Below are 24,148 nucleotides of genomic sequence, written 5' to 3'. Positions count from 1 at the left end.
TGGCCTTCATAGCGAGGGGATTTGAGTATAGGAGCAGGGAGGTCTTACTGCAATTGTACAGGGCCATGATGAGACCACACCTGGAGTATTGTGTGCAATTTTGGTCTCCTAATCTGAGGAAAGACATAAGAGCATAAGAACATAAGAATTAGGAACAGGAGTAGGCCATCAAGCCCCTCGAGCCTGCTCCGCCATTCAATAAGATCATGGCTGATCTGGTCGTGGACTCAGCTCCACTTACCCGCCCTCTCCCCGTAACCCTTAATTCCCTTATTGCTTAAAAATCTATCTATCTTTGACTTGAAAACATTCAATGAGCTAGCCTCAACTGCTTCCTTGGGCAGAGAATTCCACAGATTCACAACCCTCTGGGAGAAGAAATTCTCTCTCAAATCGGTTTTAAATTGGCTCCTCCGTATTTTGAGGCTGTGCCCCCTAGTTCTAGACTCCCCTACCAGTGGAAACAACCTCTGCCTCTATCTTGTCTATCCCTTTCATGATTTTAAATGTTTCTATAAGATCACCCTCATCCTTCTGAACTCCAACGAGTAAAGACCCAGTCTACTCAATGTATCATCATATGGTAACCCCCTCATTTCTGGAATCAGCCTAGTGAATCGTCTCTGTACCACTTCCAAATCTAGTATATCCTTCCTTAAATAAGGTGACCAAAACTGCACGCAGTACTCCAGGTGCGCCTTACCAATACCTTATACAGTTGCAGCAAGACCTCCCTGCTTTTGTACTCCATCCCTCTCGCAATGAAGGCCAACATTCCATTCGCCTTCCTGATTGCAGGTGCAGCAGGTAAACTAACCTTTTGGGATTCATGCACAAGGACCCCCAGGTCCCTCTGCACCACAGCATGTTGTAATTTCTCCCCATTCAAATAATATTCCCTTTTACTGTTTTTTTTTCCCCCCCCAAGGTGGATGACCTCACACTTTCCGACATTGTATTCCATCTGCCATATCTTAGCCCATTTGCTTAACCTATCCAAATCTCCTTGCAGCCTCTCTGTGTCCTCTACACAACCCGCTTTCCCACTAATCTTAGTGTCATCTGCAAATTTTGTTGCACTACACTCTGTCCCCTCTTCTAGGTCATCTATGTATATTGTAAACAGTTGTGGTCCCAGCACTGATCCCTGTGGCACACCACTAACCACTGATTTCCAACCGGAAAAGGACCCATTTATCCCGACTCTCTGCTTTCTGTTCGCCAGCCAATTCTCTATCCATGCTAATACATTTCCACTGACTCCGCGTACCTTTATCTTCTGCAGTAACCTTTTGTGTGGCACCTTATCGAATGCCTTTTGGAAATCTAAATACACCACATCCATCGGTACACCTCTATCCACCATGCTCGTTATATCCTCAAAGAATTCCAGTAAGTTAGTTAAACATGATTTCCCTTTCATGAATCCATGCTGCGTCTGCTTGATTGCACTATTCCTATCTAGATGTCCCGCTATTTCTTCCTTAATGATAGCTTCAAGCATTTTCCCCACTACAGATGTTAAACTAACCGGCCTATAGTTACCTGCCTTTTGTCTGCCCCCTTTTTTAAACAGAGGTGTTACATTAGCTGCTTTCCAATCCGCTGGTACCTCCCCAGAGTCCAGAGAATTTTGGTAGATTATAACGAATGCATCTGCTATAACTTCCGCCATCTCTTTTAATACCCTGGGATGCATTTCATCAGGACCAGGGGACTTGTCTACCTTCAGTCCCATTAGCCTGTCCAGCACTACCCCCCTAGTGATAGTGATTGTCTCAAGGTTCTCCCTTCCCACATTCCTGTGGCCTGCAAATTTTGGCATTGTTTTTGTGTCTTCCACTGTGAAGACGGAAGCAAAATAATTGTTTAAGGCCTCAGCCATTTCCACATTTCCCATTATTAAATCCCCCTTTTCATCTTCTAAGGGACCAACATTTACTTTAGTCACTCTTTTCCATTTTATATATCTGTAAAAGACATTCTTGCTATTGAGGGAGTGCAGCGAAGGTTCACCAGACTGATTCCTGGGATGGCAGGACTGACATATAAAGAAAGACTGGATCGACTAGGCTTATATTCACTGGAACTTAGAAAAATGAGAGGGGATCTCATAGAAACATATGAAATTCTGACGGGATTGGACAGGTTAGATGCAGGAAGAACGTTCCCATTGTTGGGGAAGTCCAGAACCAGGGGTCACAGTCTGAGGATAAGGGGTAAGCCATTTAGGACTGAGATGAGGAGAAACTTCTTTACTCAGAATTGTGAACCTGTGGAATTCTCTACCACAGAAAGTTGTTGAGGCCAGTTCATTCGATATATTCAAGAGGGAGTTAGATGTGGCCCTTACGGCTAAAGGGATCAAGAGGTATGGAGAGAAAGCAGGAATGGGGTTCTGAAGTTGCATGATCAGCCATGATCATACTGAATGGTGGTGCAGGCTCAAAGGGCCGAATGGCATACTCCTGCACCTACTTTCTAATGTTTCTATGAGAGGCTGAGGACAATGCCCTTGAAGAATATAAAAAACACAAGCCAGGAACTTTTCTCCCTTGGACACACGGCACGAGACATCCCTGAAGACCAGCTAAAACAGCAAGCCGTGTGTCCAAACCAGCCAGCAAAAGGGACGCAACATATATCACTCGTCATTATAACTTAATTGTAGCTCTGTTATAACATAATTTACAACTGTTGGTAATGCACATTTGTGTCTTAAGATAACTGATCACTGCTGCTAACGTGCATGTGTGTATGTTTTTAATAAACCCTTCCAATTGTTTGGAACGAATCATCTCGCTGTCAAATATAAGCCCAGAGAGATTTAGAAATCCTACAGTAGGGATCAATTACGAGGGGGCATGGTTTTAAGGTGGTTGATGAAAGGTTTAGAGGTGATTTGAGGGGGGGGGGCTTCTTCATGCAGAGGGTTGTGGGGATCTGGAACTCGCTGCCTGGAATGGTGGTAGAGGCATAAACCCTCACCACATTTAAAATGTGCTTGGATGGGCACTTTAAGTGCCGTAACCTGCAGGGTTATGGACCTAGAGCTGGTAAGTGGGATTAGATTTGATAACCTCTTGTTGGCTGCGCAGATACGATGGTAAGTACTTCAGGGAATTGAATATAGCCAGAGTGATCTCCTGGGCTAGTTTCGATCTCTCATCATCTGTAAGTGGTTTCCATCTCTCGATGCAAAGTTTGCGATAGTGAATCGGCTAATCCATTTTACACACGCCTAATATTCTTTTCCACTGAAGTCAGTTTTACCCGACCGCCCAAGATCAATTTCTGAAGTGTATCGTCCTGACCCCGCCTTTCCCCAGTTTATTCAGAATTCCATAGCCCGTGGTCCGACATGAAGCCCTGCACATCTATCTTGCTTGTCCATACTGAGCTCTATTGACTCCTTGTTCTTCAATGTCAAGTCCCCATCTTCAGTTCCCTCTAGTCACAGTCCATCTCATTTAAGCAATCGTTTTCAGCCACAAGTCCCAACACCCATCTTCCACTCTAACTTGAAATGGTGAAAGAATTTTTCTAACTTCAGTCTGATGCCGTCCGCAAATGGAAAGATTGAGTTTTCCCTCGCCCAAATAAAATCTAAACAACTCAAAAGATTTTTACCTGGTGTCATCTGAAAGGTTGCTCTGTTGTACTTCAGTGGTTTCATGCTTTAAACATTCCATTTCTTTAGAAAGATTTTCACAATTGAGCTTGAATGCATCATTTTCTTTTTGCAATCGTTCAGCCTTTGTAGGAAAGGGAGAAAATTTAAAAAAAACTCTTTTGCAAAGATTCCTTCCAAATGCAAAAATATTACATTTATATGGCCCCAAATTTATTGAATAGATTGCTAAAATCTGCATACATAGTAAAAAGGTAGGAATTGGAGTTAGTTTAACAGAACTGCTTGTGAAGATAACTAAAAGTTAATTAGTATTAAAAACAACATAGAATAGAAAGAATGAAGCGGTGTTAAGGTTCCCATCTCAGGATGAAGCGTCTGTTAGATTAAATGAAGATAGCTTGGAAAACAACAAGTTGAACGAGACAGCTCGGTTTAGGCCCCCTGATTAAGAGGGTACTGGTTGCACCAGACGAGAGAGAGAAGATGAACTCCAATGGAGGAACCTTCAGAAAGTATAAACAGGAAAGACATGTGAAGGGGAGGGTTTTTCAGCCAAGAGTTGACACAAAGAACTCGACATATCAGTGGGCACCCTGGTTTGGGAAGAGCCCTTACAGGTTAGATAGCCCTATTTCACCCTAGGCCCACTGTTAAAAAGAGAATAAAAGATCCAGAGAGCTTTTTAGCACAGACAGTGACAGGAGAGCCATACAAGAGTGGGGCTAGTCTAACGCTCTTCCGAGAGTGGACCATTGCTGACCTAAGTTAACACTTTTGGAGGTTCTAGACGAGAGGGAGAGAGGCTGTAAAGCCAGAGAACTGTTTGCGCCACCAGCTGCCTATCCGATCGGGACCGGTACAAACTACTTGTCACAGTCGTATGTCTTTGCTGTATAACTAGTGTGTTATATTCCATCTTAAACTCCAATTAAACACAATACACCCATCATATTAGTTTTCAGTTGATCCTGATTATTAAAAGTGAACAGAGTTGAGCTACAAATTGGCTAATCTCTACAAAGCCCCAAAATTCTGAGACTCGTTCAACAGGAATAGAGATTGGAAAAGCAGGCATAGAGACCAGACCAGCACACCCAATTTTCCAGAAGTGAGACTACATAGCCGGAGAGGAGTTCGGCAACATTGAAGCTAAGAAAAAAAGCACAGCAAATGCTAAGAAATCCTAAAGAGAAACCGATTGTAGAGGAAGCACCCAGGTCGTCACAAAATGACAAAATAATTGAAATGATTACTTTGCTGATTGCAACCACCATCTGCCTTAAGCATTTACAGACTAGTTGTAATACAGTTGGAAGCAGTACCCAAACATGCATCAGCCCGACATTCTGAAGAATAAAGCATTTCCATTTTCCACACAAACCACTTACAGCCTCGTTGACACTTGTTGTACAGGATTAAACAGGATGTTATGAATACAATTAAATTTGTTTGCATTTTAATTCTAGCAATAATTATAGGTTCAATGGCACAGCAGCACTCTTCCAGCTCCAGTATAGCAGCTAGAGTTTACAAAGTTGCCCAGAATTGAATCATTCAAAGTGCATTTACTTACCGACACAAATCTCACCTATTCAACTACTAGACTTATGTCAGAAGGTGCAACATTGGTGCACCTGGATGACACTATTTCAACCAAGATTAGTGCAATGTGGACACAAAATGGGATTGCCAATTTAATGCCAGTGAGAATCTATATGTTTTGGTCCAGCATCCAAGGAAGAACTGGATTGATACCATTCAAAATTGAGATTGATGGACAAGATGGAGAGCAAGACACAAGAGTGCATGGGGAAAGAGAGCAAGCTTGATTGATTGCACCCTCTCACTGCGGCTCGGTTTCAAACCCACTATTTACTATTTACACTGTCGTGAGTGATGTTTAATTAGAACTTAGAAAGGACTGATGGCATAGTGGGTTATGAAATTCTGACGGTTCGCTCGGTTGATTCTGAAGATGAAGGGTTTGTTTTATGAAGAAAGGCTGAGCAGGTTGGGCCTATACTCATTGAAGTTTAGAAGAATGAGGGGTCATCTTATTGAAACATGCAAGATTATGAGGCGGCTTGACAGGGTAGATGCAGAGAGGATGTTTCCCCTTGAGGGGGAATCTAGAACTAGGGGGCATAGTTTCAGAATAAGGGGTCGCCCATTTAAAATGGAGATGAGGAAGAATTTTTTCTGAGTGAAGTGAATCTGTGGAATTCTCTACCCTGGAAAGTTGTGGAGGTTGGGTCATTGAATATATTTAAGGTGGAGTTTGAACGATAAGGGAGGCCAGGGTTATGGGGAGCGGGCAGGGAAGTGAAGTTGAGGCAAGATCAGATCAACCATGATCTCACTGAATGGCGGAGCAGGCTCGAGGGGCCAAATGGCCTACTCCTATTTCTAATGTAAACACCAGCATCTCAAGATAAAGAACACTGCTCTAACTCACTATACCATCAGTCCTTTCTAAGTTCTAATTAAACATCACTCACAACAGCGTAAATAGTGAATGATGATGATGTTCACTGAGCGGTGCATCAGCAACAAGAGGACATAAACACAGAATTAGTACAAGCAGCATAAAGAGGGAGGTTACAAGGAATTGTTCATGTAACAGATTAGAATAGAATGCTTTGTCAGAAATAGCTGTTAAATCTAAAATAATCACAACATTTAAGGGGGATATTAATAAACACAATGGAATAAAATTAAAAAGGTAAAGGATAAAAAAAAATATATGGGGTTAAAGACAATAGCTAGCATGGATATACAATGCACCAAATAGTGGTCTTTATGTATTAACATTTCACTGATTCTATAAATTAAGATTTACAAAGTTTTTTTTTACTTTCATCTTTATAAAAGGAGTAAACACTTATGGCTGATCTATATGAAAACTGCTCAACATCTGATCACAAACATACATTACGGAATTAGTAAGTGGTAATGAACTAACATTTATGAGACGTAATAAAATTTGAACACATATTTGTGTCACTCTGTATATTTCAGTTACTTACTTCCTCCTTATACTGATCTCGCTCAGACTTGCAGCTGTCTAATTGTCGGAACATATTGTCCAGTTGTAAAACTAGCTCGTCTTCCTCCTTTTTCAAAGGATCATTTTCTTTCAGATTACAAGTGAAACATTCTAACTTTAGATTCTCCAATGTCTGACACTGTTTCTTTAACCTTTCCATTTCCTTTAGTGCCAGTTCATATTGGGTTGCCTTTTCCTCATTGGTAAGTTGGCAGAAATCATTCATGTTCTCTGCTTTGTCCCCAATAATAAAGTCAGACTGCGTCCACTGATGGCAGATCTCTTTTTTGACATTTTTTGGTAAATTTTCCAGTTCTTTTTCTAACAGTTCATTTTTTGCCTTATACCTGTCTCTCTCTTCAGTTATGGATTTCAGCAAATCTTTCTGGATGTTTACTTGGTCATTGCTTTTAACTATGTTTTCCTTGGTATCTGCCAGACATTGAAACGAGTCATCACAGGGCTGCTGATTTTGTTCTTTCTGCTCACTGGTGCTCCTGGAGGAACTCTCTCCTTTAGGTTCAGTGCCCTCTTCCTTGACAGAAATGACCGACTTCTCAGTTTGTGTACCTGCAGTTTTTTCTTCACAGTTATCGAGCAACACAACATCATCATCGTAATGATCAGTAACAAAGTCAGTGTTATCTGTACTTTTTCTGTGCTCACATTTTACTTTCGACAAGTCAAAAGTTACTGTGGGCCTTGGTGTGCTTTTTCCATCAAGAAGGATTATATCGTCATCACATGTTGTCTCATCAACAGATGCGCCATTCAGAGAGCTGTTAAGAACTTTCTCTTCATCTAGCTTTGGTCGTTTTGGATTTGGACTTTCAACCTCATAGTCAGAAACTCGTTTAGAACTATCAAAGGAAGCAAAATATTACATTTAACATACACAGCAATTGCAGGACTGTGTTATTCAGATAATGAGGCAAGGCGGAAAGATGGTCTTGCACATTTTTATCCATCATCCCGTATTTGTAAGATATAAACAATTGAGACTCAAATGCAAGTAAATTCTCAATTTATACTTAAAAAAAAACTTGTTTAAGCCCAATTTTAAATATACATAGACCATAGCAATGCGGTGGAGGAGGATTTCCTGGAGTGTATTAGGGATGGTATTCTGGACCAATATGTTGAGGAACCAACTAGAAAGCTGGCCATCCTAGACTGGGTGTTGTGAAATGAAAAAGGACTAATTAGCAATCTTTTTGTGCGAGGCCCCTTGGGGGAAGAGTGACCATAATATGGTAGAATTCTTGATTAAGATGGAGAGTGACACAGTTAGCAGAGACTGGGGTCCTGAAAAAGAAAGGTAACTTCGATGGTAGGAGACGTGAATTGGCTAGAATAGACTGGCGAATGTTACTTGTGGGTTGATGGTGGATAGACAATGGCAAACATTTAAAGATCACATGGATGAACTTCAACAATTGTACATCACTGTCTGGAGTAAAAATAAAATGGTGAAGGTAGCTTAACCGTAGCTAACAAAGGAAATTAAGGGTAGTGTTAAATCCAAGGAAGAGGCGTATAAATGGGCCAGAAAAAGCAGCAAACCTGAGGACTGAGAGAATTTTATAATTCAGCAGAGGAGGTCAAAGGGTTTAATTAGGAGGGGGACAATAGAATACGAGAGGAAGCTTGCTGGGAACATAAAAACTGACTGCAAAGGCTTCTACAGATATGTGAAGAGAAAAAGATTAGTGAAGACAAACGTAGGTCCCTTGCAGTCAGATTCAGGTGAATTTATAATGGGGAACAAAGAAATGGCAGACCAGTTGAACAAATACTTTAGTTCGGTCTTCACGAAGGAAGACACAAATAACCCTCCGGAAGTATTAAGGGACCGAGGGTCTAGTGAGGAGGAGGAACTGAAGGAAATCCTTATTAGGCAGGAAATTGTGTTAGGGAAATTGATGGGATTGAAGGCTGATAAATCCCCAGGGCCTGATAATCTGCATTCCAGAGTATTTAAGGAAGTGACCCTAGAAATAGAGGATGCATTGGTGAACATTTTCCAACAGTCTATCGACTCTGGATCAGTTCCTATAGACTGGAGGATAGCTAATGTAACACCACTTTTTAAGAAAGGAGGGAGAGAGAAAACAGGTAATTATAGACCGATTAGCCTGACATCAGTCGTGGGGAAAATGTTGGAATCAATTATTAAAGATGAAATAGCAGCACATTTGGAAAGCAGTGACAGGATCGGTCCAAGTCAGCATGGATTTATGAAAGGGAAATCATGCTTGACAAATCTTCTGGAATTTTTTGAGGATGTAACTGGTAGAGTGGACAAGGGAGAACCAGTGGATGTGGTGTATTTGGACTTTCAAAAGGATTTTGACAAGGTCCCATTCAAGAGATTGGTGTGCAAAATTAAAGCACATGGTATTGGGGGTAATGTACTGACGTGGACAAAGAACTGGTTTGGCAGACAGGAAGCAGAGAGTCGGGATAAACAGGTTCTTTTCAGAATGGCAGGCAGTGACTAGTGGGGTGCTGCAGGGCTCAGTGCTGGGACCGCAGCTATTTACAATATACATTAATGATTTGGATGAAGGAATTGAGTGTAATATCTCCAAGTTTGCAGATGACACTAAGCTAGGTGGCTGAGAGAGCTGTGAGGAGGACGCTAAGAGGCTGCAGGGTGACCTGGAGAGGTTAGCTGAGTGGGCAAACGCATGGCAGATGCAGTATAATGTGGATAAATGTGACGTTATCCACTTTGGGGGCAAAAACACGAAGGCAGAAGATTATCTGAATGGCAGCAGATTAGAAAAAGGGAGGTGCAACCGAGACCTGGGTGTCATGGTACATCAGTCATTAAAAGTTGACATGCCGGTACAGCAGGCGGTAAAGAAAGCAAATGGTATGTTGGCCTTCATAGCTAGGGGATTTGAATATATGAGCAGGGAGGTCTTACTGCAGTTGTACAGGGCCTTGGTGAGGCCTCACCTGGAATATTGTGTTCAGTTTTGGTCTCCTAATCTGAGGAAGGACATTCTTGCTATTGAGTGAGTGCAGCGAAGGTTCACCAGACTAATTCCCGGGATGGCAGGACTGACATAGGAGGAGAGACTGGATCGACTGGGCCTGTATTTACTGGAGTTTAGAAGGATGAGAGGGGATCTCATAGAAACATATAAAATTCCGACGGCACTGGACAAGTTAGATGCAGGAAGAATGTTCCTGATGTTGGGGAAGTCCAGAACCAGGGAACATAATCTAAGGATAAGGGGTAAGCCATTTAGGACTGAGATGAGGAGAAACTTATTCACTCAGAGTTGTTAATCTGTGGAATTCCCAAGAGAGCTGTTGATGCCAGTTCATTGGATATATTCAAGAGGGAGTTAGATATGGCCCTTACGGTTAAAGGGACAAAGGGGTATGGAGAAAAAGCAGGAAAGGGATACTGAGGTGAACAATCAGCCATGATCTTATTGAATGGTGGTGCAGACTCGAAGGGCCGAATGGCCTACTCCTACACCTATTTTCTATGTTTCTATATAATCCTACTTTGTATGATCTCTTCAAATTGCTCAAAAATCTCTATCTCCGCCTTAAATATATTCAAATGACCCAGCCTCTACAGCTCTCTGGAGCAGAGAATTCCAGATTTACAACTCGGAGAAGAAATTCTTCCTCATCTCAGTTTTAAATGGGCGTCCCCTTATTCTGAAGTGACAGAATTTGAAAACCATAAAACAAAGCATTAATTATGGCTCCTTTTTTTTTAAACTGCTTACTATTTTTCAAGTTTGATTAATTTTTCCACTCTTCATTTAATTTTTGGGCAATATATATGCAAAGTCTGACAAAACAACCAATCCAGTAACTAGGTGTTTTATGCTGAAATACAAATAGTGAGTACCAGGGCAGTACTGCAAGGTATTCAGAGGGTTGTGAATCTTTGGAATTATCTGCCCCAGAGGGCTGTGGATGCTGAATATATTCAAGACTGAGCTAGATAGATTTTTGGAGTCTAGTGGAATCAAGGGATATGGAGATGAAGCGGGAAAGTGGCATTGAGGTCGACAATCAGCCATGATCTATTGAATGGTGGAGCAGGCTCAAGAGGCCGAAGGGCCTATTCCTGCTTATATTTCTTATGTTCTGAGACAAGTACCCCTCACTCACACTGGTCAGTCGGAAGCGTCGGTTCAAACTATCGCGGGACTGGAGAGTGGAGAGCAGCAGTTCAAACTGTCACAGGACGGGAGAGTGGAGAGCACCAGTTCAAACTGTCTCAGGACGGGAGAGTGGAGAACACCAGTTCAAACTGTCAACACAGAGAGTGGAGAGCACCAGTTCAAACTGTCTACACAGAGAGTGGAGAGCACCAGTTCAAACTGTCTCAGGACGGGAGGGTGGAGAGCGCCAGTTCAAACTGTCAACACAGAGGGTGGAGAGCACCAGTTCAAGCTGTCTCAGGACGGGAGAGTGGAGAGCACCAGTTCAAACTGTCTCAGGATGGAGGGTGGAGAGCGCCAGTTCAAACTGTTGCCGGGGGGGGGGGGGGGGGAGAGGGGGAGGGGGGAAAGAGAGTGGAGAGCACCAGTTCAAACTGTCACAGGAGCATCCAGTCGTGCCCCGGTAACTGCCCCCAAAGGAAGTGGAAGTCCTGCTCCCGCCGCAGAATTGGCCTTACCACCCCTTTGCACTCCGCTTCCATTGAGGGGTGGTAAGGCCAATTCTGCGGCGGGAGCAGGACTTCCACTTCCTTTGGGGGCTAAAATTCCCGGCTCCAGGAGGTTACCGCCCCCAAGATGGGAGCCTGTGCGGGGAGGCAGAGGGAAGTGGAGGGGAGAGTGGTTGAGGTGGGGGGCGGAGAACGGGAGGGGCCACATTGCAGCGGAGGTCGGGGGGGGGGGGGGCGAAGTGTGTTGGAGGGGCGGGCCTGGGGGCTCTGTGCCCCGGTGCGGGGAGTGTTCAGAGTGGGGTGGACGGGTTGACTGCGCAGATGGCGGTTGGTGGATGTGGTGTGGTTGGCGTCGCGGGGGCGTGGCTCCGGGGTGGCCGGGGCTGGGGACTAGACATCCAGGGGTGCTCGGCATTTGGGAAGGATTCTGACGGGACGGGGCGGGTTGGGTGCGGGGGGAGTGTTCCCGGTGTTGGGTGGGCACGGTCTTGGGATGTGGGGTGGGCTGTTTGGGGCTGCGATGGGGAGAGACTTCTTCACTCGGGGAGTTGTTGGCCTGTGGGGTTCCCTGCCGCGGAGAGTTGTTGATGCCAGTTCATTGGATGTGTTCGGGAGGGAGTTGGATGCGGCTGGGGGGGTCAGGGGGTGTGGATGATCAGCCATGATCTTGTTGAATGGCGGTGCAGGCTCGAAGGGCTGAATGGCCTACTCCTGCACCTATTTTCTATGTTTCTATGTCATGTTGCACTTTCCTGCTGCGACTTCTTTTGTATGAAACTCTGAGCTTCAGTATATGCATACACATCTTACATGCAAAATGGGACTTTTGAGCCTTGGACGAATCAGAGGGCTCATTATGTGCTGCTCACTCTGTCCATACACATGCCCAACCTCATTGCTGGCTAAAATCTACTGCAGATGGGATGGGAAAAGGAAAGCTGGAGAGAAAACCAAAAGCTTGGTTAAAGACATAGGTTTTAAAGGAGTGTCTTAAAGTTGGTGAGGCAGAGTTTAATGAGGGACTTCCAAAGTTTAGGGCCTATGTGGCTGAAGGATACAGCCGGTATTGATGGGGCGAAGGGAGTCAGGGATGCACAATAGGCCAGAGTTGGAGGAACGCAGAGATCGGAGGGTTATAGGGCTGGAGAAGGTTACAGATAGAAAGGGATGAGGCTGTGGAGGGATTGGAACAGGAGGATGAGAATTTTATTATCGAGGTATTAGTGTATAGTGGGTCAATGTAGGTCAATGAGCACAGGGCAAGGGGCGAACAGGACTTGATGTGGGTTAGCATATCGGCAGCAGAGTTTTGGAGTTGTTCAAGTTTATGACGGGTAGATGATGGAATGCATTGCAATAGTTGTGTCTGGATGTAATAAAAGCATGAGTTTAGTTTGTTCAGCAACAGGATAATTCCATTTTGGAGACCTAATCAGTTTATCCTTGTCCAGTGACAAAATGAAGACAAACCTTAATATGCACAGGACTAACGATCCATATTTCTTGAATCCTGAATAGCAGCTTACAGGTCTATCTGCACATCAACAATTCAAATCTACACTAATATAAACTGACCCAGTTAGATCATTGGAATGCATCATCATCATCATAGGCAATCCCTCGAAATGAGGGTAAGAACATAAGAACATAAGAACAGGAGTGGGCCACCTAGCCCCTCGAGCCTGCTCCGCCATTCAACAAGATCATGACTGATCCGGCCATGGACTCAGCTCCACTTACCCGCCCGCTCCCCATAACCCTTAAATTCCTTATTGGTTAAAAATCTATCTATCTGTGATTTGAATACATTCAATGAGCTAGCCTCAACTGCTTCCCTGGGCAGAGAATTCCACAGATTCACAACCCTCTGGGAGAAGAAATTCCTTCTCAACTCGGTTTTAAATTGGCTCCCCCGTATTTTGAGGCTGTGCCCCCTAGTTCTAGTCTCCCCAATCAGTGGAAACAACCTCTCTGCCTCTATCTTGTCTATCCCTTTCATTATTTTAAATGTTTCTATAAGATCACCCCTCATCCTTCTGAACTCCAACGAGTAACGACCCAGTCTACTCAATCTATCATCATAAGGTAACCCCCTCATCTCCGGAATCAGCCTAGTGAATCGTGTCTCTGTACCCGCTCCAAAGCTAGTATATCCTTCCTTAAGTAAGGTGACCAAAACTGCACGCAGTACTCCAGGTGCGGCCTCACCAATAACCTATACAGTTGCAGCAGGACCTCCCTGCTTTTGTACTCCATCCCTCTCGCAATGAAGGCCAACATTCCATTCGCCTTCCTGATTACCTGAGACACCTGCAAACTGGGGATTCATGCACAAGGGCCCCCAGATCCCTCTGCACTGCAGCATGTTGTAATTTCTCCCCATTCAAATAATATTCCCTTTTACTGTTTTTTTTCCCCCCAAGGTGGATGACCTCACACTTTCCGACATTGTATTCCATCTGCCAAACCTTAGCCCATTCGCTTAACCTATCTAAATCTCTTTGCAGCCTCTCTGTGTCCTCTACACAACCTGTTTTCCCACTAATCTTTGTGTCATCTACAAATTTTGTTACACTACACTCTGTCCCCTCTTCCAGGTCATCTATGTATATTGTAAACAGTTGTGGTCCCAGCACCGATCCCTGTGGCACACCACTAACCACCAATTTCCAACCCGAAAAGGACCCATTTATCCCAACTCTCTGCTTTCTGTTAGCCAGCCAATTCTCTATCCATGCTAATACATTTCCTCTGACTCCACGTTCCTTTATCTTCTGCAGTAACCTTTTGTGTGGCACCTTATCGAATGCCTTTTGGAAATCTAAATACACCACATCCATCGGTACACCTCTATCCACCATGCTCGTTATATCCTCAAAGAATTCCAGTAAATTAGTTAAACATGATTTCCCCTTCATGAATCCATGTTGTGTCTGCTTGATTGCACTATTCCTATCTAGATATTTCTTCCTTAATGATAGCTTCAAGCATTTTCCCCACTACAGATGTTAAACTAACCGGCCTATAGTTACCTGCCTTTTGTCTGCCCCCTTTTTTAAACAGAGGTGTTACATTAGCTGCTTTCCAATCCGCTGGTACCTCCCCAGAGTCCAGAGAATTTTGGTAGATTATAACGAATGCATCTGCTATAACTTCCGCCATCTCTTTTAATACCCTGGGATGCATTTCATCAGGACCAGGGGACTTGTTGACCTTGAGTCCCATTAGCCTGTCCAGCACTACCCCCCTAGTGATAGTGACGGTCTCGAGGTCCTCCCTTCCCACATTCCTGTGACCAGCAATTTTTGGCATGGTTTCTGTGTCTTCCACTGTGAAGACCGAAGCATTTCCACATTTCCCATTATTAAATCCCCCTTCTCATCTTCTAAGGGACCAACATTTACTTTAGTCACTCTTTTCCGTTTTATATATCTGTAAAAGCTTTTACTATCTGTTTTTATGTTTTGCGCAAGTTTACTTTCGTAATCTATCTTTCCTTTCTTTATTGCTTTCTTAGTCATTCTTTGCTGTCGTTTAAAATTTTCCCAATCTTCTAGTTTCCCATTAACCTTGGCCACCTTATACGCATTGGTTTTTAATTTGATATTCTCCTTTATTTCCTTGGTTATCCACGGCTGGTTATCCCTTCTCTTACCGCCCTTCTTTTTCACTGGAATATATTTTTGTTGAGCACTATGAAAGAGCTCCTTAAAAGTCCTCCACTGTTCCTCAATTGTGCCACCGTTTAGTCTGTGTTTCCAGTCTACTTTAGTCAACTCTGCCCTCATCCCACTGTAGTCCCCTTTAAGCATAGTATGCTCGTTTGAGACACTACTTCCTCACCCTCAATCTGTATTACAAATTCAACCATACTGTGATCACTCATTCCGAGAGGATCTTTTACTAGATCGTTTATTATTCCTGTCTCATTACACAGGACCAGATCTGAGATCGCTTGCTCCCTTGTAGGTTCTGTAACATACTGTTCTAAGAAACAATTCCGTATGTATTCTATGAATTCCTCCTCAAGGCTACCCCGTGCGATTTGATTTGACCAATAGATATGTAGGTTAAAATCCCATGATTACTGCCGTTCCTTTTTCACATGCCTCCATTATTCCCTTGTTTATTAGTTTTGATCCCTCCTGCAGCCCCTTTATATTCATACATATTGTCCCTTCCTATCACCTTGTGGTTTACACTTACCCCAGTGCTATTTTGCTTTGTTGCCTCCTGCCTTTTGCATTCTTTCTTGGGATCCTGTTCATCTGAGCTCTCACCCATTCTAACGAGCTCAGAGCCCTCTCCTGTGTTCCGAATATTCCTTGCATTGAGGCACCGAGCTTTCATGCTTGCCTTTTTATTACACTTTGACCCTTTAGAATTTTGCTGTACAGTGGCCCTTTTTGTTTTTTGCCTTGGGTTTCTCTGCCCTCCACTTTTACTCATCTCCTTTCTGTCTTTTGCTTTTGTCTCCTTTTTGTTTCCCTCTGTCTCCCTGCATTGGTTCCCATCCCCCTGCCATATTAGTTTAACTCCTCCCCAACAGCACTAGCAAACACTCCCCCTAGGACATTGGTTCTGGTCCTGCCCAGGTGCAGACCGTCCGGTTTGTACTGGTCCCACCTCCCCCAGAACCAGATTAGCACGTGGCATGGTAGCAATCCCGAGATTACTACTTTTGAGATCCTACGTTTTAATTTAGCTCCTAGCTCCTTAAATTCGTCTCGTAGGACCTCATCCCTTTTTTTACCTATATCGTTGGTACCAATGTGCACCACGACAACTGGCTGTTCACCCTCCCTTTTCAGAATGTCCTGCACCCGCTCAGAGATATCCTTGACCCTTGCACCAGGGAGGCAATATACTATCCTGGAGTCTCGGTTGCGGCCGCAGAAACGCCTATCTATTCCCCTTACAATTGAATCCCCTATCACTATCGCTCTCCCACTCTTTTTCCTGCCCTCCTGTGCAGCAGAGCCAGCCACGGTGGCTACTGCTGCCCTCCCCTGATGAGTCATCCCCCTCAACAGTACTCAAAACGGTGTATCTGTTTTGCAGGGGGATGACTGCAAGGGACCCCTGCACTACCTTCCTTGCACTGCTCTTCCTGCTGGTCTTCCATTCCCGAGCTGGCTGTGGACCCTTCACCTGCGGTAAGACCAACTCGCTACACGTGCTACTCACGTCATTCTCAGCATCGTGGATGCGCCAGAGTAAATCCACCCTCAGCTCCAATTCCACAACGCGGGCCGTCAGGAGCTGGAGGCAGATACACTTCCCGCACACGTAGTCGTCAGGGACACCGGAAGTGTCCCTGAGTTCCCATATAGTACAGGAGGAGCATATCACGTGACCGAGCTCTCCTGCCATGACTTAACCCTTAGATACACTTAAATTGGCAACAACAATGCTAAAGTTTACTCACTGTTATAGAAGGGAAAAAGGAAAAGCTACTTACCAATCACCAGCCAATCACTTACCCCCTTGGCTGTGACGTCACCTTTCTGTTTCTACTTCTTTTTTCCCTTCCCCCTGTAGCTGCACAAGCCTCTCGCCAAACTCGTGCTGCTCCTGGTCTCACTGGCCTTTTGTAGGCCTCTCCGATCCCCGGAACTCCCGCCGAACTCGCGCTGCTCCTGGTCTCGCTGGCCTTTTGTAGGCCTCTCCGATCCCCGGAACTCTCGCCTAACTCGATGACTTGCTTCCACGCCAAAAAGGGATGAGTTCACAGGTGTTTCAATGAAGGACCTAATATTCCAGGGCCCGAACTACATCTTGAAGGGTGGAAGATGCCTGTGCGTGGATTTTTTTTAATGTGTGGTGGCCATTGCATACCAGCCACCACACGGGCTTGAAAGAGCTAGGTCTTGGTCCAGTGGCAAGGATTACCCAAGACGACTGGAGACCAACTCTGCTGCACGGTTCTAGTGCGCACACATATCGCAGTGTGGGCTGGCCCGTACTGCCCCTGGGCCCTCGCCTCTTCTGGCCCCGAACTCACGCCTCTCCTGGGCCCCGATCACATCCCTCTACATTCTCTCGCTGCTCCTGCTGTATCTGCCCACGCTCCGACCTGGACCTTGATGATGTCCCTCTTCGCTGCCGTCGCCCTCCTGCATCAGCTCGTGCTGTACCTTGAAGTGGTATGCCGCCATGCTGTCCAGGGGCCGCTGCTCGCTGACTCTTTTATGGCCCCGACCTGCCGCAGATGGTCTCTCACAGGTTTGGCCATAAAGGTACTGCAATGATCATGGGTGATTTCAATCCCTATATTGACTGAACAAATCGAATTGGCAAAGGTAGCCTTGAGAAAGAGTTCATAAGAGTGTATTCGGGATGAATTGAGCTGTGGAATCAACCAAGGAGCAGACTATTTTTGATCTGGTAATGTGTAATGAGACTGGATTAATTAATGATCTCATAGTAGAGGATCCTCTTGGGAAGAGTGATCATAGCATGGTAGAATTTCAAATTCAGTTTGAGGGTGAGAAAATTAGGTCTCAAACTAGTGTCCTGAACTTAAATAAAGGCAATTATAAAGATATAAAGGCAGAGTTGGCTAAAGTGGACTGGGAAAATAGATTAAAGGGTAAGACAGTAGATAAGCAGTGACAAACATTCAAGGAGATATTTCATAACTCTCAGCAAAGATGTATTCCAATGAGATAGAAAGATCTAAGAGGAGGGTGAACCATCATCCATGGCTAACTATGGAAGTAAAGGATGGTATCAAATTGAAAACAAAGGCAATGTTGCGAAGATTAGTGGAAGGCCAGGAGGATTGGGAAGTTTTTATAAACCAGCAAAGGATGACTAAAAATTAGAGAGAAGATAGATCATGAGTAAACTAGCAAGAAATATAGTTTACTCTCAAAGTTGAAAAGTAGAGAGGGTATGCTAAACCTGTACTGAACCTTGGTTAGACCACACTTGGAGTAGTGCGTGCAGTTCTGGTCACCATATTATAAAAAGGATATAGAAGCACTGGAGAGTATGCAGGGAAGATTTACAAGGTTGATATCAGAAATGCGAAGGTATACATATCAGGAAAGGATGAACAAGCTGGATCTCTTTTCTCTTGAAAAAAGGAGGCTGAGGGGTGACCTAGAGGTCTTTAAAATTATGAAAGGTTTTGATAGAGTGGATACAGAGAGAATGCTTCTTCTTGTGGGGAAGAGCATAACTAGAGGCCATCAAAGAAAGTCACCAAGAAATCCAATAGGGAATTCAGAAAAAACTTCTTTGCCCAAAGAGTGGTGAGAATGTGCAACTCGCTACCACAGGGAGTGGTTGAAGCGAATAGTATAGATGCATTTAAGGGGAGGTTGGACAAGCATATGAGGGAGAAGGGAATAGAGGGTTATGCTGATCGACAAGGAAAGACAGGAGGAGGTTCGAGTGGAGCATAAAAACCGGCATGGACTGGTTGGGCCGAATGGCCTCTTTCTGCGCCGTATATCCTATGTAATCATATGTAATTTGTTGGAGGACAGACTGAGACTGCTGCGGTGTCCTGGAATCCCCTTTGAATAGTGGTATACAGAACAATGATGGCAGCTGTCTGAGTTTCCACTGCAGCAGACCTTTGCTGGAATCCGTTTGTGCTGCAATGCAGGCTGTGACATTGGCCATCATGATGGATTCCACAGGTGTGCTGATGGAGGTGACCTCCCGTTCCATATTGGAAAGGATAGTCTCCAAGCTCTATGCAAAGCCTTGTGCCAAATATTGACATTGAGTGCAGGCTTTTCAGTTCACCATGCATTTGGTTATATACACCCATCAGCCTTCTTCTATAGCCTTGCCCATTGAAGTTTTCATCTGAATCCTCTGCAGCAGAACTAGTTAGTGACCTCGCCCTCCAGCAAGCTGGCACCAGCACTACCCTTAACCCCGCCCTGGCTCCTGTGCACTTGCGGCCGGTGTGTCACCATATGCAGATCCCTCCTCCATTCTAGCCTCTAAAATACACACACTGTCAGTATGAGCTACTGGCTGCGATTGCAAGATTGAGTGATGGTGTCTTCTTCGCTCTCTTCTTTCCTTTCCTCCACTGACTGAGAAGGCCCCATGACACCAACAAGTATGTGACATATGAGCTGAACTTTTGCTATCATGACATATATTTAACTGAACAGTTTTGGCAGGCAGTTCAAACCTCTTCACTGGCAGAAAATGAAGAAAAAATGTGCGCGCGCATGAAAAGGAAACCTTGAAAGGACATCACACTAACTCTGAAAAATGAACTTCCTATGCTTCATAGTGTCCAATGAATTGCATTTTAAAAATTCTGCTTGAATAATGTACTCAGCAGAGGTGAAAACTGTTTACAATTATTTAACTGTAATTCTCCATATAAAACACTGTTGTAGTGGTGGGAACAAGACTGGTTAATGTAAAGGCACAGCAACAACTACAGCTGAGTTCATACATGCAACTCTACTGGCAAACAAGCCTGCATTTAAAGATTTGTTTTGGTACATGGCAGTGCAGTGTAGGAGGGGTGCAATTTTAGTTGCAACGAAGTGAGCCCGTGCACATCAGTTGTGTGGAACTGCCAGGACAAACAGATCATGGAAACAACACTCAGACTGGCCTTATGACCGTACACTAGCGCAGTTGGCCCAGCATTTTAACCATTGAAACTACATTCTCTGTCAACATGACAAGTACATTTGTGCCATAATATGCCAAATTGCAAGTGGGCCCTGCCAAAGATGCCACTTGCCCAGAATTTGCTAGAAAAATAACGGTGAGTTCATGGTGCATGTAGATATTAGTACCTTAAAAAAATGCAGCAATTTGTGGCGATTCGCAACTCATTGCATACCTCCTCCTCGCCATAAGTTGCTGGATGATTTGCGCAACTCCGTTACCCTTGTAAAAATTGCAGCTCGCTGTCAACTTCCCTATACGTGTCAACTCTGCAGAATGTTAGGGCTGCTATTTCACAGCGCAAGCACCGTGTCAATAGGGTGAGTTATGGTTCAGACATGCCACTCAACCTTGCAGAACCAGAAGAGGGACAATTGAAACTATGGGAGTCTCACCTACTGCCGGCAGTAAATTGTTTCTCATTTTACAAACTTTAAATGTAATTTTTTTTTTTAAACTTTTCCTTTCTATCTCATTTTTCTATCAATCCAATATTTTAGATTCCCTCTCTCCATCTAATTTGACTCTAATTCACCCTATTTACTTCATCGTTTGCTCGGTTTCTTCCTGTATCTTTAAATTTCATTAGTTAAAAAGATAGACTATTGGTCCCATCGTTCACCCAGGTCCCAGATGCCGTTGATCTCGCTGCTCCGTTATCAATTTGCACTTGAAGCAATTTGCGGTGCAAAAATAATTGGAGCTAAAGGACAAGGAAAAAAAATCCAACGCTCTGCACTCACCGCTCCCGGAAATGCTGGGCCAGAATATGCTCCATGCTGATTTTTCGAATAGCAAATAATGAAAGCAGACATCTTGAACGCATAGATCTGGTTTGTGGAAATACAGCAAGGTTTCTAGTGCATTAATTTCTATAGCAATGTTCAAAAGAGTTAAGCAGGACTAAGACCAGAGAGATCCCATTAAAATCAGTGCTTGGGTCCCACTGTACAATTGTGATTATATAAACGGCATCCAAAATGTTACTAACCTCTGACCATTAGATGATATTTGTGGAGATGACAGCGATTTGACTTCCACAATTTGAAGATTACTCGGAGGGGTTGAAGCAGTAGATAAAGCAGTTTCCAGGCTGGGTGACATGTTCAATGTCGTATCCCCATTGACCCCCCACTTAGAGTTCTGGGTACTTGAAGTTACTTCTGTGGTTTTACAAGAATCCTGCTGTCCTGGCAATGTAGCCTTAAAGTTCTGTAATAGAAAGTCATTCTATTTTGTATTCTCGTTAAAACTATGAACCCAAGTATTTAGCCCCAGAACATAATTACTGCCTAAAAAATATATTCCACTTCTATTTTTTTTTTAAAGCAATTGTATCCTTTTGGAAAAGAGGGAGATTCAAGTTCAGCCACGTGAAATTTGCAAGAGTCTTGACTTCCATCACACATTGAAGAACAAGATCAGTGCAGCAGAGTGCCACAATGTTGAAGCACACTGACCATTCCTCTATATTTGAGTGTCAACAAGTCAATACTGCAAACTCACAGCATGAGAATGGATTAGGACTAAGTAGCATAGCCCATATTAAGCATTAATGATCATAGATTTCTGCATCGAAACAGGCCAATCGACCCATGAAGTCAGTAACAGTGTTTTCTCCATGAGCCACATGGTCTAAGTCCAGTCTCCTGCTCATTCCTTTTAATGTTCCCTTTTTCAAGGTACTGTTGCACCTCTCCAATCCGGCACCCTTGGGACGTGACCGGTGCCGGACTAGAGAATATTCCAGACCACGGGAGGTCACACCGACCCTAGCGTTATCAGCAGTACCCTAGACTTACTGGGTACTGCTAACAACGGCCCGACCGCGTTCTGCGCATGTGCTGCGCAGAAGCCTACTGCGCAGCATTTCTCAGGCCCAGCTTCAGTGCCTCAGTCAGCGGCCATGCTCCTCGCTCCCTCTCCATGCCGACCCAACCAAGGAGGCAGCGGGGAGAAGAGGAGCAGCCAGCCCCAGGACAAAGCGCAGGTCGCGACCCTCCGCCGGGAATGATGCCGGACCAGGGATGTTTCCTGACCAGAGTGTCCCGGACTGGAGAGGTACAACCTGTACTATAAAATTCCCTTTTAAAATAATTTAGGAACTCTGCTCCAAAAATGATTAGCCACCTTTTGTTTCAGACTCCCTTTTCTTTCTATAGAAATTTTAAATTTGTGCCCACTTGTTGCTGTCTCGCTGATCAGTGGAAACAATCCATCACTATTTACATTATAATTGCCTTTCATAATCTCGAAAACTACCATCTCAAATCCAGTTTAAAAAAGCTCTAACTTGTCAAGTCTATCAATTGGAATTCCTCATGGTGTTCCTTAACCAATGCCCAATGAGAATGGATTTAATTTGCTTGATAATACTTCGATGTGGTTGCTAACTCGGCTTTCTCCTCACAAAAGGGGAGGAAAACATGGAATCTGTCACTCTATGGAGGGGAAGCAGCAATGAGTTACTTTACTTGGCCCCTGGAATTAATAGTGGCACACAGTAAGAAATTCTTCCCTGCAATTTCTGAGGTGACCTTACAAAATGAGGGAGAAAGAATTGGGTGAAAGCCGAATCTTAAGTTCCCTTAATCCATTAGACAATGAAGCCTTTACTGGTGCCTTGTCCTCCGGGATCCAAAGTTCTGCTCCACAGCTACGCAGGAGTGAAAGTCGTTAAGGAGATGTGATTGGATTCCATAGAAACGAGTGCTGAGGAACAGATTACAACTCCTATTGATGCTCTCTTAGAGCTACCTCTGAAAATGGAGCATTAAAACTGCTCTTCAATAGAAAGCCTGCTGGCCTAAGGAATGTCAATGAATCCTATATATCCAGTCATTTCAAATAGAGCTAGTGCAATAGTCTCCTGAAGTGGATATTGGAGTCAAAGTCTTAAAGATCAGTACTGGTGCTAGTATAATTATCGATACAAAAATCAGTCATATGCTGTGAAGAACTTGTTACAGCAGAAACATCATTCAGAAAGTTTGACAGAAGATTCCTGAGACAATGCCTTGTTTCTTGCATTGAGAAAGGTGTTGATGTGAGGTTTACCAGCTGCAACTAGTTCCTCCTGTTGCACGTGGGTATTGGGCTGGAACCAGCTGCCCCAGCTCATTACTGATGACTGAAAAAGATGTGGTAATCTGTATTAGTGACACAATGACAGCCGAGTTGGTGAAGACAGCATATAATGCACACCAGAAGGCCAGAGATTTGATCCCCAGTCCGTGCAAAGTCAGCTTAGCTTAGCCAGAATGGCAATTCAAGTACTACAATTTGCCTCGGTGACAGAGGGGGAATTAGTACCTTATGCTGGGAAGTGATGTGTGGCTGTTGGGGGTAATGACAGGATTTGTTTTTTGACTGCAATGCGCCTCAGATAAATGGCGCACGGACACTCAAATGTCTAGATTCATACATAATGAGTACTTGGGAGAGGTATCAGAGCTTTCCATGCAGCTGTAATCAGGCAAGAATTAGTATCTTATTGCATGTTAAATATTCAATAGCCGTACCTTTTCCTGTAGTCTCTGCTGCAATATTGCCTGTTCCTTCCGAAGAGCATCATGTTCCCGAGCATACTTCTGTATGATGTTTTGCAGGTCTACAGTTTGCTGTCAATTAAACAGACAATAAGAGTCACCTCACTTTGGGCCCAAGTTTCCACAAGAAAAAAAACGGGCGCCCCTCCGAGTTGGGCACCCGTTTTTCACGCCTAAAAAAATCCTCGGTATTCTGCAGGTCCTCTGGCCCTCGGCGCAGCCAGCACGATCTGTGGGGGGGCGGAGCCAGGTCCCGGCGCTGAAAACAGTGCCGGGACCTCTGCACATGCGCGCTACAGTCGTCACGCAAGTGCAGTAGCTCCAGGCGCCGAACTGTGGGAGGGGCCCGAAGCACGCAGCCACTAGCCCTGGCCCAATGGCCTCACTGGGGCTCCTCCCACAGCCAGCTCCTGCTCCCCGCCTGACCAGACCCAACACTCCCCCCCCCCCCCCCCCCCCCCACCAACCGACCAGACCCGCCCCGCCCCGACACCCGCACCCCCCCACCCCCGGACCCCACACCCGCTCCTCCCCCCCCACCGCACCGACCCGAGACCCGACACCCGCTCCACCCCCCCCCCCACCCGACCAGACACCCGCTCCCCCCGACACCC

At 44.6% G+C, this 24,148-nt stretch overlaps 1 protein-coding gene across 2 annotated transcripts in view; it reads right to left on the bottom strand.

Moving 5' to 3' along the window:
* The window catches only part of LOC139276202 (MORC family CW-type zinc finger protein 3-like), an 88,754-nt gene that overhangs the window by 15,946 nt on the left and 48,660 nt on the right, over positions 1–24,148 (bottom strand). For both annotated transcript variants that reach the window (XR_011595869.1, XM_070893827.1), the window contains exons 15-18: positions 23,508–23,606; positions 20,978–21,198; positions 6,661–7,540; positions 3,631–3,755 (exon numbers count right to left, since the gene is read on the bottom strand). Coding sequence is in view for 1 of the 2 variants with exons in the window: in XM_070893827.1 (XP_070749928.1) it covers positions 3,631–3,755; positions 6,661–7,540; positions 20,978–21,198; positions 23,508–23,606 (1,325 nt within the window). In the remaining variant the exon portion in view is untranslated. The remainder of the gene's footprint in view (positions 1–3,630; positions 3,756–6,660; positions 7,541–20,977; positions 21,199–23,507; positions 23,607–24,148) is intronic.

Source organism: Pristiophorus japonicus, chromosome 11 (assembly GCF_044704955.1).
Source record: "Pristiophorus japonicus isolate sPriJap1 chromosome 11, sPriJap1.hap1, whole genome shotgun sequence".
NCBI lineage: Eukaryota > Metazoa > Chordata > Chondrichthyes > Pristiophoridae > Pristiophorus > Pristiophorus japonicus.
Note: the sequence above shows the minus strand (reverse complement) of the source record. Positions and strands in the feature narration are given on the sequence as shown.